The following is a 16,281-nucleotide window of genomic DNA, read 5'->3' as shown; positions in this document are numbered from 1 at the left end:
TTTTTTTTTTTATTTATTGACAATCTTATTATATTACAAGTTGCAAGTTACGTGGTGGCTAGGATAGCGCGCGATGCTTGCGGGACGGCCGTGAAGCATTGCTTCGCAAGCACTATGCACCTTAGCCTGGGACAGCTCCTCTTCTTATTCGCTTGACTCTGCGCAGCTCCATCATCACTGTTGCCGCGAAGGTGCTTGTTAGTTCCCAAGCATCCTCCGATCCCAGCATGGCGTTGACTATGTTGTCCGCTCTGATGGAGTGGCCCAGTGCCTCTTCTAGACGACGCCTCTCCTCCAGGAACCGTCCAAATACGAAAAGGATGTGGCTGGCGTCTTCCACATGCCCTCGCCCGCACCAGGGGCACTCGTCAGTTTCCTCGTGACCAAAGCGCTTCAAATAGCTCCGAAAACATCCATGGCCCGAGAGGATCTGCGAAAGATAGAAGTTTATCTCGTCGTGTTTGCGGTTAACCCATGGTTCGATCTCCGGGATGAGCTTGTGCGTCCACCGCCCTTTAACTGAGCTATTCCACTTTCTTTGCCATCGTGCACTGCTGTTCGCCCTGATAGCGTTGTGTCGCACAGGCGCGTGCGAATTCCGCTCCACGGCTTCGGCGACCAGGTACTCCAATGGCACCATGTCGGCTATGACAAGCGCCGCATCATCGGAGATAGTCTTGAAAGCGCAGCTGACTCTGATTGCGCTCAGTCTGTAGCTCGGCGTTGCCATCGCTCTTGACCATATTCGCGCAGCATAGAGGATGACAGATCTAATGACGCTCATTAGAAGAAGACGTCGTTGCTGTTTAGGTCCCCGCGTGTTAAGCATAATTCTTGAGAGAGCTCTACAAGAATCAGCTGCCTTTTTATGCACATATTCTAAGTGCTCGCGGAAAGTTAATCTTGTGTCTAACATGACGCCAAGATACTTAATCGCCCTCTTTGACGCGATGGTGGCGCTGCCTATCCTTATATTCGCAGTCTCCACTTTTTTGCGACTGCTTACTAGGACGACTTCCGTCTTGTGCTCCGCAAGCTCGAGCCCAGCTCCTGTCAACCAGCTTTGTATGCGATTGATACTTTCGCTGCACATATCCTCTGTATCTTTAAGCTCCTTGCCTATGGCGATGACAGCCACATCATCAGCAAAGCCAATGGTGTGCGCACCTGCTGGTACTTCCAAGCGCAGTACGCCGTCGTACATAATATTCCATAGGAGAGGCCCCTTGGGGTACTCCAGCTGACACTGTATGAGTTTGGGGACCCTCACTCGTGTTGTATACCAGTGTTCTTCCTCTGAAGTAACTCTTTATTGTTTCTTTAAGATATTTAGGGATATTATATTGTGACAGCGCATTCAGTATCATATCCCAACTAGCTGTGTTGAAGGCGTTCTTAACGTCAAGGGTCGCGATGATGCAGTATTGCTTCGTCCCGTGCCTCCATCTGGTGCCTTGGATGGCGGAAGTTGCCAGGCCAACAACTTTTTCTAGAGCATCTGTTGTTGACCGGGCCCTCCGGAATCCAAATTGATTTGGTGATAGGCCTCCGGCACTAGCAATGGCAGTCTCCAGTCTAGAGCAGATCAATTTCTCAAACACCTTTCCTATGGTGTCTAAGAGGCAGATCGGTCTGTATGAAGGTGGATCGTCTGGTGGTTTGCCAGCCTTGGGTAGCAATACCAGGTTCTGGGTCTTCCATTTTGCAGGGAACGTCTCCTTAATTAAACATTTGTTGTATAATTCGGCGAACGGACTAGGGTGCAAGGCGAGGGCTAGCTTTAGTGCACGATTTGCGATCCCGTCCGGCCCTGGAGCAGTGTTGGCTCTAAGACCTGTGAGAGCTAGTAAGATTTCTTCGTCTGTAACTAAAACAATTTGAGTGCTCGTTGAGCCCTGATTAGCAGACTCGGACTCCGGGGCGTGAATGGAGCTTAATATTTCAGGAAAGAGCGTTTCCACAATCGATTTAAGCTCCAGACGATCCGTCGGCTGCACCTGTTTACCTGCGTATAGTCTTTTAACTACTGTCTTAAATGCCCCGCCCCAAGGGTCATATTCGGCTGAGTCGCACAACTCTAAAAAGCATTTTCTTTTGCTTGCCCGAATGGCCTTCTTCAACTGTCTTCAAGCTGCCTGGTAAGCTAATTGTTTTTCGAAAAACGTAGACCTACCCCGAGCCCTTTGATAGCTTCTTCTCGCCTGGATGCATGTGCGTCGAATGTCACCTATTTGTGCATTCCACCAATACGTAGGATCTTGTAGTCGCGTGAACTGTTTGCGGCGTAACATGCTGCTATTGCAGGCACTCTGTTTTTGGGCCACCATTTGGCATGCCATGCATTACCAATTGTGCCCAGAGACTGAATGGCCTCTGAAAAAGCCGCGGGATCAAAAGTATCCAGCCGATACGATTCCCTGCACAAGGTTGACGCCCTGGCAGGTGGCTCACCTATTGTGAATAGAAGTGCCGTATGATCACTGCCCGTATATCTATCGCAGTGGCTCCATGTTGCTTCCCGAACGAGGGATGAAATGACAAAAGTAATGCCAATTATAGATCCGTATCCAGCCCGACTGCAGGTGAACTCGTAGCCAGTGTTGAGCAGTGCAACATCTAGTGTCGCGAAAATCTCCGGCCTCTGGCATTTGTTGTATGGCTACCCCATTCTAACGCCCATGAGTTAAAATCTCCTGCTATAATAGCCTTCCGACCCCTAGCATCCTCGGCAAGCTCGTCAAGCGCCATTGTGAAATCACTGAGCTACATGCTGGGGCCAGGTAGCAGCTGTAGAGCCATAGGCTACCGTGTTGGCCACGTACGAACCCATTAAATGACTTAACATTCGAAAGAACATTCGTTGTGTTGCCACATACCCACAACACCGCTTTGCCATTAGCATCTGTTGCCCAGCTGGTTCTACAGTGGTGAGGCTCGCTGAGCAATGCTACGCCCATACATTTTTCCCTTATGGTCAGCTCTAGAAGATCTTGGGCAGCAACACAGTGATTTAAGTTAAGCTGAAGGTACTTGAAGCTGACTGCTGAGTGGTCCGTCTGCTTTTCACCTTTACGGATGCAGAGGCTACATTTTGGTGGCTTAGAGCATGCTTTTGCACTGTGACCCATCTCGCCACACCTGAAACAGGCGCCTTTTAGATCACAGTCGCTGCCGCAGTTTGCTGCCATATGACCGTAATCAAGGCACTTGAAACAGCGTTTAGGCTAGTGAGCTATCCTTCAACTCCGCCCTAATTGACTCCAAGATCTCCTCTTTGCTCGCTAGCTCATCTAGGTCACGAATCTCAATTTGTGCCGATTCGGTAAGTGTTTCAACTACCGCTCGGTCACCCAAGGCCTTGCCTACAGCTTCGTGAAGGGCCTCAGCACTATCCTCCGGCCTTCTGCTCAGTTGCAACAAAAGTCCCCCTTAGCTGTCTTCCTAATGCCTTGAACGTCGCCGCTTAGATGCTTTAGATTTGGGTCGCTCTTGACTACACGAAGCATGTCCGCATAGCTGCAACCACCCACGCTTGAAATCACGATTGCGTCACTTCTGGGTCGTTTTTGCATGGGCTTGCGTCCTTTAACGACTGTCCAACTGTTCGACAGACTGTCGACCTGCCTGATTTGAATTTTCAGCTGTAGCCCGTAGAGCCATTGGTTCTTTTGGGTTCGCTGCGCCTTTATTGGGCCTCGCCTTTTTTGAGGGTGTTTTCCTCTGATCGGTGGCAACTTCCCTCGACCGCTTTGGCGTATTGCTACCTGAAATCGCGCTAGTGCTCGCTTTCTGCACTACTTTCTGGAGCGGCATGGTCTGCACCTCGCAGTTTTTAACCGGTCGGTTGCAGAGCTTTTCGGCCGTCTTAATGAGATTGACCAGCCTAGTCAGCTCCTCTCTCATTAGAGCATTAATATGCCGCTGACCCCCAAATAAGGCAGTCAAGCCCTCTAGAGTAACTCCTATTTAGGCTAACGCTTCTTTTAGTGAGTTGGGTGCCTGGCACTCAGCCACTGGGGACTGATTAAAGGTCGACGGCTGCGGCAGCGCCCTCTGTTGTTGCTGCGGTGATCGCTGAAACGAGGAACGACGCGCGAAAGCTTGCAGCTCGTCCTCCATCCTGGAATCCATTTTTTGCTCCGACTACAACGACGTGAAGCCTGTAGTGGGCAATGGCTACTAATATAATAGAGAGTTCTCAGTGAGAGTTAACAGACGTGTTTACTATTGTGCTCTTCAATTATTCTTGTTTTCTTAGTTAATTATTCTTATTAAATTTCACATAATTGCGGTTCGGTTGTATATAGCAAATATCTATATTTTCCTGTGCAAGGTTTGATCCGTTGTTCACTGTGTTTTTAATAATTTGCTTTTTTTAATTTGTGAAGCTTTGTGTGCAGTGTCGGTTCATTAGTTTCATTATTTGCATTTTTGCTTTAGTGTTTCTATTTGTTGGCGCTCTCCCCAGTTCACTCTTTCTAAGTTTGTGTGAGTGTGTGCATAAGTTGCTCTCACTATCTACGGTTGTTGTATTTGCCTCTCTTGAATCTTTGATTTTTGTGGTGTGCAATTATACTCTCTCGTTGAGGACTTTTGATCTGCTCTGTAACGGCTGTTTTTGTTGTTGACTCGCTCTCTCAACATATATTTTCGTTGCGCTCTGTAACGGCTGTTTGTTGTTGGACTCGCTCTCAACACATTTATACCTCTCTTGGTTTTTACATTTCTGTTTACATTCAGTAATTTTGTGATCTATCCGAATTGCCAATATGAGTTGCTGCAAAAAAGCTTGCACTTTCAGGCAAACAGTTGATTCTGCACAAGCGCAATTTATAAGTTGCTGTCTGTGTGATAACATGATGCATACTAAGTGTGCAGGTCTTACTGGGCGTGAATATGACAAGATTATGTCTACTACTAAAGCTGGTTGTGGAGGCATACGCTGGTCTTGTCCGATTTGCTTGGAAAAACAAATAAACTTTTCTAAAATGTATAGTGCTGTGAGGGCTCAATTTTAAAAACTGAAGAAGATTTCTATGCAGTTGACCAGTGATATGGCTGCCGCTGAGGAAATCTTAAATCAGTACGGCTTTGAAACTCCTCTCTCTCAATTGGAGACTCCTTTGTTGTCGGTAACTCCTTCTGTAATAGTACCGTCACCTAATTCGCTTGCTCCTCCCTCACCTTGCGCTTCTGTTTTGTCATCGGCTCCCAATTCTCTAGATCCTCCTTCACCTTGTCCCATATCTGTTTCTCCTATTGAGGCTTCTATTGAATCTCAGGCCCCTGTCCCAAATTTGGATGCTACTTCTCTTGTTGCTCAAACAAAGAGTGACAATAAGTCAGCCTCTCCTAGCATTACCTTATCTGTTGTCTCTCCTAGAAAGCAAGTTTTCTTATCTAGGCTTTCATCTGACACTACCATTGAGGCAGTATCGGCTTTTATCTCAAATAAGATTCCGGCTAATGTTTTTATATCGAAGTTTAGTTTTGCGACACCGCGTGAAATTGCTTCGTTCAAAATCAATGTGCCTGTAGAATACTTTAAAACCCTTTGTGACCCTAATTTCTGGCCACCTCATGTAGTTGTTCATGAATTTAAACCCAAAAATCGTAACAGATCGATGCCTATTTCAGTAAATTTACCTTCGGTGCAATCTTCATCAAAGGTTGTACCAAAAAACTAAATTACTTACAAACCTCTTCTCAGCTGTCCCTGATTTATCAAAATGTACGTGGCTTAAACTCAAAACTTAAAAGTCTTTTCTTGCATAGTTTCAGTGTACAATATGATATTATCGCTTTCACTGAAACATGGCTAAGTAGTAATATTCATAATAGTGAAATTCTTTCAAGTAATTACACTATTTATAGACTCGACCGTTCGTCGCGTAGAGGTGGTGGGGTGTTAATTCCGATTAAGTCCATTATCCACTCTGAATTGTTTACCTTTTCGACCCTTCATGATGTGGAGATTATAGCGGTTAAATTAACTCTCCCATCGTACTCATTGTACATAACATGTTCTTATATCCCTCCCTCTTCTGATGTACAAGTTTATGCTCACCACATAAATTGTATTAAACAAGTTAATGAACATGTAAATGATAGAGATTGTCTTCTTGTGTTGGGTGATTTTAATATTCCGAACACTTCTTGGTCTTCAACTTGTAATGCAAATTACTTTATTCCGACAATTGATCACTATCTTTTTGATGAATTGTTTAACCTGTCTATGTTTCAGATGAACTCTATTTCAAACCATCTTAATCGTACTCTTGATCTTGTGTTTGTTAATCATTATTCGCTCATTAATGTCGCGAGATCAACTCCTTTCTCCTTACCTGAGGATATATATCACCCCACTTTAGAGGTTTTATTAACTATCGATAATCCTCCCTCTACTACTCCAATGCCTTCTAAACTTAGTCGCTGTTATCGTAAATGCAATTTCGTTTTGCTTAACGAACTAATTAATTCAACAGACTGGTCTATTTTATATGAGTCGGTTGATATTAATTTAGCAGAATCGTTTTTTTATTCTACCTTAAACTCTATTCTGGATGTTTGTGTCCCTATCCGCCGTATTTCGCCAGTTTCAAATAAGCCACCTTGGTTCACCAAAACTCTTTCGAACTTGAGAAACATTAAAACTAAATGTTTTAAAAATTACAAAAAGTCTGGTTCAAGTATTGACTGGTCCAAATATTCCATCGCCAATTAAACTTCAATCTTTTAAATTCTAGCTGTTATGAGAATTATCTTACACGTTGCAAACGTCAGTTTACTCGAGATCCCAAACAATTTTTCTCATTTGTAAACTCGAAGCGTAAATCCGCTGGTTTGCCGTCCTCATTTGTCCTTGGAAGTGAAAAAACATGCAATGATCATGATTCCTCTGATCTATTTGCTGATTTTTTTCAATCCACTTATTCTTCTGCTGATCTCTACAGCAACTCATATCCATATTCTCTTCCTGAATATGGATCTATAAATACTCCCAAAGTTACTGCATCCTCTCTGGCTGCTGCCATTAGGACATTGAAATCATCTTTCTCTCCTGGTGCTGATAATATTCCTAGTTGTGTGATTAAAGAGTGCAGTGTTTCTCTTCAGTCACAATTACTAAAATTGTTTAACTTGTCCTTGGATACTTCTGTGTTCCCTTCAATTTGGAAAGAATCTTTCATCATTCCCTTATATAAAAAAGGTGGAAGATCTGATATTTCCAATTATAGAGGCATCGCGAAATTATCTGCTATTCCGAAGTTATTTGAGAAAATCATAACATCGGCCTTGCAGCACTTTTGCAAATCGATTATTCAACCATCTCAACATGGTTTTGTTCAAAATCGATCCACGTCCTCTAATTTACTTGAGTTCACTTCGCTTTTTAATGACAGCTTTTCCAAAAAAATGCAAACCGATGTTATTTATACGGACTTCAGTAAAGCATTTGACTCAGTACATCATTACATACTAATTCTTAAGCTTGAACGTTTAGGATTTTCACCCAGTCTTGTCTCTTGGATTTCATCCTATTTAACGGGTAGAACCCAAAGAGTCTTGCTGAGAACAGCTATGTCTAAACTTATCTTTGTTTCGTCTGGTGTACCTCAGGGTAGCCATTTGGGCCCATTGCTCTTTTCCCTTTTTATAAATGACCTTCCTAGTTTTATCTCGTATTCCACTATATTTATGTATGCTGATGATGTAAAACTTTGCCTTCCATACTCCAGGGCAAATGGACATCTTCACCTTCAAGATGACCTAAATGCATTTCAACTTTGGTGTGCGGCAAACCAGCTTGACCTAAATTGCTCAAAGTGTATGACAATGACCTTCAGTCGTACCGTTCCTCTAATTGTTGATTATAAAATTAGCAATATTTCCTTAGAACGCATCTTTACAGTCAAAGATCTTGGTGTGTTCTTTGACTGTAAACTTAACTTTAATCTTCATATTTCTACCATCATTAATGAAGCCAAAAGTGTGCTTGGCTTTATTAAACGTTGGTCTAAGGAATTTAAAGATCCTTTTATTACCAAGCGCTTATTTACTTCGCTTGTGCGTCCTATCCTAGAGTATTGCTCTGTCGTATGGTCTCCGCAACATAAACTGTATCAGGATCGTATCGAATCGGTACAAAAAACAGTTTCTTCTCTTTGCCTTAAGAGACCTTAGATGGGACAGTAATTTACGATTACCGTCTTATCATAGTAGGCTCCAGCTAATTGATCTTCCATCGCTAACCAATCGCAGAACAATTTTAGGAATTGTTTTTCTGCATAAATTGATTAGTGGTGATATTGATTCGTCCTCTTTGTTGAGTCGTCTAAATTTTTTGGTTCCGTCCCGTGCAACTAGACACTATCGTCCGCTTCATTTACCTGTGTGCACTAGGGATTATTCTTTGCACAGTGCGTTTCATGTTCTTTGTGTTAATTTTAATAAATATTATCACGTTTTTCCCTTAGAGCTCTCTCCTCCTAAAATAAAAAGTTTACTATCAGCTTATCTTAGGGAAATCACTCACAATGCCCAGGCATAAGCATTGGCATACGTTTTTGCTGCTAATGTTGTGTTAGTGATTTCTCAATTCTATTCTTATATTCTATTTTTGGCTCTTCCCTTACTCTTTTCTTTTTATTATTTCTTATTCTTTTTATTAACTTTTCTTACAACTTCTTTTATTACCGTCCTTTTTCTTTTTCTATACTTCATCTCTTCTTATTTTATTCTTTTTTTCTTTTTTTTTTTATTATTGTTTTTTTTTAACTCCTTTCATTTATTTATTTATTTATTTTTTTATTATTATTATTATTATTTTATTTTTTATTATTATTTTAAGAATTATTTTAATTATGCTAGATATTGTTAATAACCTACATTTTAATATTTTATTTTTTTAAGTTTTCTTACTAGCACTTTCTTTTCATAGCTTCAATAGTATCACTGACCATATTTGGCTGTGAGACGTGGGCATAGCCGGCCGGACTGGCAAATAAAATACCCCCATCGGGTTGGTGTTACTATTGAAATTATATCGTGTACTTTGTATAGGCTTTTTTAAATTAAAATTGACTCTCGTTTTTGTCAATAGCTTTAAGAAATAAATAAATAAATAAATAATTTGAGTTTACAGACCGCAGTATCCTAAACTCAGCTTAACTACAGCAAGAGCCCGAAAGTATGCACTACTTTTAGTAACTGCGTCTTCACTCCAGATGTTAGGTTGCTGTCTTTGCTAAGACCTAGCAACTCACCAAAGTTAGTGAGCGGCTGGTTGTCCGCTACAATTTCCAGCACTACTAACAGCTGTTAGAGTGAATGCACCTGATTTTTATTAATTGCGCAAGTGTGACGCCTAGTGACAAAACTTTTCGCGCTTGAAAAAGAAAAGGAAAGAGAAAAGCCCTGACGCCAAAACAATGACGCTATTGCCCCCCTTTCTTGCACCACTGGATTCTACCACCGGGGTATTCTACGAACCGCCGCGCAATAAGTCTTTGGTAGCTTTTGAGGTCGCTGGGTACGTTGCGCCCACTGCATACACGTTTTCTTTAGATATTTCCACTTTCGCAGGGAAAAACTAGGAACAAGCTATAGTCAACGATGGATCACAATAACATCGACCGAACTCCACGAAAACGCAACTCGAACTCCCGCCTGTGTGTGCGTGCGTGCGTGTGTGTGTGTGTGTGCGTGCGTGTTTCTTGTGTAGCTCTGTGCGCTACCTTAGCCTGGGACAGCTCGTCTTCTCATTCGCTCGACTCTGCGGAGCTCCATCATCACTGTGGCCGCGAAGGTGCTTGTTAGTTCCCAAGCTTCCTCCGATTTCAGCATGGCGGCCCACTGCCTCTTCCAGACGACGCCTCCCCTCCAGGAACCGTCCACATTCGAAAAGGATGTGGTTGGCGTCTTCCACATGCCCTCGCTCGCACCAGGGTCACTCGTCAGATTCCTCGTGGCCAAATCGCTTCAAATAGCTTCGAAAGCATCCATGTCCTGCGTAAGGTAGAAGTTTACCTCGCCGTGTTTGTAGTTGACCCATGGTTCGATCTCCGGGATGAGCTTGTGCGTCCACCGCCCTTTAGCTGAGCTATTCCACTTTCTTTGCCATCGTGGAATGCTGTTCGCCCTGATAGCGTTGAGTTGCGCAGGCGCGTGCGAATTCCGCTCCACGGCTTCGGTGACCAAGTACTCCAGTGGTACCATACCAGCTATGACGAGCGCCGCGTCATCGGAGATAGTCTTGAAAGCGCAGCTGACTCTGATCGCGCTCAGTGTGTGTGTGTGTGTTTAACAATATTCTCACTACATTTAACAATTACTTTCTAAATGCAGAACTATCGGTGGCACTATCGACAAATATCGTCAGTGCGGTACCATCGATAGTAGGCCGACTCGATAGTGGTCCACCATCGATATGAATTATTGTGAAATATCAATTCTTCGAAGGGTTCAGGGGATTTCGTAGCCGAGAAGTCTCGACTAAAGCTTTCTTACTTGTTATTCTGTGAGTTTTGGTGCAGCGTCGGTTTGATACTTGCATTTATTATACCCTGAACCCATTTTCAATGGGAAATCAGGGTATAATAGTTTTGTTGAAATGTATGTAACAGGCAGAAGGAGGCGTGGCAGACCCCACAAAGTATATATATTCTTGATCAGGGTGACGAGCTGAGTCGATTTGGCCCTGTCCGTCTGTCTGTCCGTCCGTCTGTCCGTCTGTCCGTATGTATGAACGCGTCGATTTCAGAAGGTATAAGAGCTCTCGACTAGAGCTTTCTTACTTGTTATACCCTGAACCCATTGAAAATGGGAAAGCAGGGTATAATGGTTTTGTTAAAAGTATGTAACACGCAGAAGAAGACGTGGCAGACCCCACAAGGTATATATATTCTTGATCAGGGCGACGAGCTAAGTCGCTTTGGCCCTGTCCGTCTGTCTGTCCGTCCGTCCGTCCGTCCATATGTATGAACGCGTTGATCTCAGAAGATATAAGAGAATTGACATTTTTTTCTAGGTCCGTGCATATCACGCGCATATAAAGTCTTTCTCTATATATCGATAATTACTCCCGATATTTTATTATCGATCAAAAACCTTATCGAAAACTAGTTATTCAATTATATCTCCTACACCTTTAGAGCTAGAGCTTCCAAATTTTGTATGTAGACTTATATGTATTTATTGTAGTAGGCCTTTTCTTTAATTCCTTTATTTGTTAATCTCTTGATTTACACACGTCTTCTCTTGTTCACAATCAAGCTTAATATGTATCGATCTACCTCCTCTTCTTCTATTACTCAAATTGGCATGTCCCATATCGACAGCCTCCTCAGCCACCGATATGGTTAACTATCGCTCGGCTCCTTACTTTTAGGTTCGAGCTACGAAAATATACGAACGCACAATCATTTCGCTTCATGCGCTCGACCGAGATGGTCAAATTTTGAACAAAAGATCCCTCTATGCTAAATGTTTCCCTTGCTCTCTCTCTGCTCTCTGCTCTCTCGAATGTGTATATGTATGTATGCATGTGAGCATAAGCAGCAGCTCACGAAAATTGAAATTTCGTCGCAGCAAGAGCCCATGCCTTCCCTTCTGTGTGAAGAGTATACCGAACTTTTAAAATCGTTTGCCAAGCTCCTACAAAATATTTGCGTTTTCGTTATTATTTGTGGTACTATGTACTATGAGCATTTGTATGCCTGTGCATTAGGTCGATCTTGTGAACTGCTCACACTTACATACATATGTTTGATTGTGTGTACGCAGGGGCCACGATGCTCACAAATGATGGGGTTATCATTGTAGAAGCATCTGAGTGCCTTTATATGTATGTGCGTATGTTTGTGTATGTTTATGTGTGTATGCATGCGACATGAGCATTGACGTGTGCCTACGACAACTTAGAATTGTGTGAACGATTTTGGGTTTTAATTGAAGAGGCGCGCTTACATTTAAGTAGCTGACTAACTAAAGTAACAAGTGCACTTCCCATTACTTTTATAGGTATTTTTTAATTGCATGAGTTTTATGACATCTAACAGATGCACCCTTTAAAATGGGTCTATTTGGCCCGTATATGTATGTATGTATGTACATACATATGCTTCTTATTAAAAAGGTAAATTTCACCTGTATTTTGTGCAGGTGCAAGGGATCGAAAATCGCATTCCAATTTGCCCACTGGGATTAACCAGGTACAACATTTTAAAAAAAATCATTCTGAAAGGCAAACCCACGATCATTGAAATAAAATCATCTACGTAAATGTAAGCGCGCCTCTTCAATTAAAACCCAAAATCGTTCACACAATTCTAAGTTTTCTTTTATCATATCCCAATGCTGTCCATTATCAACTTCTATTAGTTTAGCAATCATTGGACCTAAACTTCTGTTTATTCGCTCCACCTGGCCATTCGCTTGTGGCGATCCTGTTGCAATCCTAACATGCTTTACCTTTGCTTCTTCTAAAAATTGGTCAAATTCCGTTGACGTAAAACAACTTCCCCTATTCGATACAATACATTCTGGCTTACTGTATGTTCTAAAATATTCTCCCAATGCCTTTACTACTTCCTTAGTGCTTGTTGTTTTAGTAGTGAATAATCTGACAAACTTTGTAAACCCATCTACTACTGCAAAAATGTATTTCTTCGATCTGCCGTTATCCACTGGTCCGTAATGGTCATATGAATTATTTGGAAAGGTTTATTTCCCTTTGGAATGCTATGCAACAACCCCTCTGCTTTGCCCGTTCTAGGCGAGAATGCTATGCATTTCAAACAATTTTCAATATGTTCTAAAATTTTCTTTTTCATATTGGGGAACCAATATGATTTACTTATTGCATTAAGCATCTTGTCCCTTCCAATGTGTCCTAATTCATCGTGATATTTATACAATACATTTTCTTCCATCTTTTCTGGCACATAAAATAATAGTCTGTCATCGTTTGTCTTCCTAAATATAACACCATTTCTCATTTCAAATAATTTGTGCTCTTGTTTCTCTAATAATTTTCTAATTTCTTGTAACTTTGCATCTTTTGTTTGGCAAATAATTAAATTAGTCTCAAAACTATTTGCTTCTGCTACCATAATGGTATTATTGTATCTACTCAATGCATCTACATGCTGCATTTGACTTCCGGCCCTGTGCACTAATTCGTAATCAAATTCTTGCATTTCAAATGCCCATCTTGCAATTCTAGGGTTAAGATATATTTTATTTAATGTTAAAGTTAGAGGATTGCAATCCGTTACTATTTTAAATTTCCTGCCTTGCAAATATATTCTAAATCTCCTAAGTGCATTAATAATGGCTAAGGTTTCCAGCTCGAAACTATGATACTTTGCATCCGTTTCTGTCGTTCGCTTTGAAAAATAAAATACAGGATGCAGCTTTCCGTCTTCTTTTTTTTTGTAAAAGCACTGCTCCAAATCCCAACGCACTGGCATCACAATGCAATTCTACGTCATCTTTTTGATTATACAACGCTAATACCGGTGCTTCTAACAATTTATCCTTCAGGCATAAAAAACAATTGAGTTCCTTTTCTTCAAACTGGAATTTCCTATCTTTCCGTAATAAGTCATACAACGGTTTTGCCAAAGTTGAAAAATCTTTTATAAATCTTCTGAAATATGAACACAACCCGAGAAAACTTTGTACTGCCTGAACTTTATTAGGTATGGGGAAATTTTTTACCGCTTCTAATCCCTTATCATCTGCTTTAATGCCATCTTCTGATATTACAAATCCCAAATATTTAACCTTGTTCTGCTAAAATTCGCATTTATCCAGCCTTAACTCTAATTTGTTCTCTACTAATCGTTTTAAAACCTCTTCTAGTATCTTGAGATGCTCGGACACATCTTCGCTGGCAATCATTATATCATCCATATATATGATTACCTTGCTTTCTTTTATTAAATCTGCAAATATATCATTAACGAACCTTTGAAAAATTTGCGGAGCTGTTTTTAATCCCATAGGCATTCTCAAGAACTCAAACTGTCCTAGCGGCGTAACAAACGATGTGTATTTTACAGACTCTTTCTCTACAAAAACATGAAAATATCCATTCTTAAGGTCAAGCTTAGTGAAAACAGACTTTCCCAAAGGTCTGTCTAACAAATCATCAATTAACGGCAAAGGATAATTATCTTTTACCATGATCTTGTTGAGTTTTCTAAAATCAACGCACATTCTTAAATCTCCTGTTTTTTTCTTTACTAATACTATTGGTGAAGCATACTCTGAGCAACTAGGTTGTATGATGCCATCTGTAAGGTATTCATCTAACATTATCTGTAATTTTTCCTTTTCAGCGTATGATAACCTTCTTGGTGAAGGTTACCTTCTTGGCATGTTCATTTCACATTTGTTCTTAGGTTTCACTGGCTTTTCAGCATCTACATATGCCACTTTCAGCAATCTAATTAGTTTTTCTCGTACATCATAACTAATGTTTTCACCGATAATATATGTCTCTTTTTCATTGTCTCCTTCTACCATATTAATTTGAAGCATGCTGTTTTCAAAATTATCATCCAAAACGCTTTTGCAATTTATTTCCATTGACTTTTCTAAACACTCTTTTGACCTATCGTTCTCTTCTTTGCCTAATAATTTTTCGTCTAACTCTTTATTTTCTAACAATTTATCTAACAATTTCTCTTCTAATTCTTCATTTTCTAACAATTTATCTAACAATTTCCCTTCTAATTCTTCATTTTCTAACAATTTATCTAACAATTTCTCTTCTAATTCTTCATTTTCTAACAATTTATTCTCTACCGTACTTAATTTCCCTTTTGCCATATGGTCGTTTCCTCTAAGTTTTGCTATGATAGGCTTCGATTCGACCAACGTGCCGGCTGTTCTTTCCACTGAAATCATCCTCAGAGCGTTTGTACATTGACATAAATTGCATATGAAATGAAAATTGAAAATATGAACAAACGTTTTTCCAATAACATTCAACTGGCTTTCATTTAGCCCAAAGTAATTTTCTGTATGTGCTTTAAGTTTTATTCCAAATGGAACACACGATTTTTTAATAAACGAAATGGGACTTCCTGAATCTATGAGGCATTCTGCAATAACTGAAGCTTTATCTTTGGACTTAAAATGTATATTGATTAACCTTACGAAATTGTTTCCAATATCATCCTTCCTCTTCGTGCATTGTGCCACCATATGATCCTTAGCGCCGCAGTGGTAGCACGTACCCTTCTCCCTCTTGGGCTTCTGACAATCTCTTGCCCAATGTCCCGTATAGTTGCAATTGAAGCAACGCGTCTCCTTCATTGCATTATCGAGCCCTGGTCCCACTGCTGTTGTCCCTTTTCCTCCAGTAGATCGTTGCAGTGGCTAACGCACATCTGCAAAAGCCCATACCAATTTGCTGGGGTCTTCAAAGCACTGTATCCTGGCCTGCGCGCGTGAAATTGCATTTGGGATTCCTTCAATGAGACCGTCCAGTAGCTCATCTACATCTAAATGGATTTCCCTTGCTAAACGTGTTTTCTCTTCATAATACAGAGAAAACTTCTCGTCGACATTCCATATACGTGCCCCAAACTTGCGACGTATTTCGGCCTTGGATATCTTGCTTTCGAATGCTGCTGCCAATCCATGCAGTAGTGTGCCCAACGGTTGTACAATCCTTGATGGATCCGGATGTATCCACTGCATGGCTTTCCCTTTTAATTTGGCCATGCACAGCAGTTTTTTTTGCATGTCCGTTAGTTGATATAATTGAGATACATTACTTAATTGCGCTATCCAGTTGCTAATAGACTCCTCCCCGGTAAATTCCGCCATAATTTCTTTAGCTAATTTAAACATCATTGACATCACTTCATCATTGTTCGTTTCATTTAATACGCAATTTTCACCGGCGCCCTTTTGGCGCGCGTCAGTAGCGCGATCCCCGAATTCAGCTTCTGCATCGACGCCATCTGCGTCAATTTCGTCACGCTTGCTGTTGCCGTCTCTGTCCAATTGTCGTGTGTGAAATTTTTTTAGCTGCTTCTTCGCTGCGTTGATCTGCTCGCTTAGCTCTCGCAATACTTCTTCGTTCCAGTGTATTTCCTCTTGTTGCATTTGTAATGTCTGAGATACTCCAGTTTGAGCTGACTCCTCTTCACTCTGCTCCAATTCGGGGGCGCTGCCCCACTTCTGAGATTGTAATAGGCCTTTTCTTTAATTTCTTTATTTGTTAATCTCTTGATTTACACACGTCTTCTCTTGTTCACAATC

The 16,281-nt window shown here is 41.2% G+C and overlaps 1 protein-coding gene across 1 annotated transcript; it reads right to left on the bottom strand.

The window, feature by feature from the left end:
* Nucleotides 1-15,002: 15,002 nt before the first annotated feature.
* On the bottom strand, nt 15,003-15,690 carry LOC116803883 (zinc finger protein GIS2-like). The gene is made up of 2 exons (XM_032728990.2): nt 15,169-15,690; nt 15,003-15,113 (listed from the first exon to the last, which is right to left on the bottom strand). The coding sequence occupies exons 1-2, from the start codon at nt 15,325-15,327 to the stop codon at nt 15,102-15,104; spliced, it is 171 nt and encodes a 56-aa protein (XP_032584881.1). The 5' UTR covers nt 15,328-15,690; the 3' UTR covers nt 15,003-15,101.
* Between the last annotated feature and the right edge of the window lie 591 nt (nt 15,691-16,281).

This window comes from Drosophila mojavensis, unplaced genomic scaffold (assembly GCF_018153725.1).
Source record: "Drosophila mojavensis isolate 15081-1352.22 unplaced genomic scaffold, ASM1815372v1 contig_108, whole genome shotgun sequence".
Taxonomy (NCBI): Eukaryota; Metazoa; Arthropoda; class Insecta; order Diptera; family Drosophilidae; genus Drosophila; species Drosophila mojavensis.
The sequence above is the reverse complement of the archived record's forward strand: the minus strand, read 5'-3'. Positions and strand labels throughout refer to the sequence as shown.

Excerpts from the sequence above, each read along its gene's own strand:
- LOC116803883 (XM_032728990.2), bottom strand. The coding sequence starts at position 15,327 with ATGAAGGAGACGCGTTGCTTCAATTGCAACTATACGGGACATTGGGCA.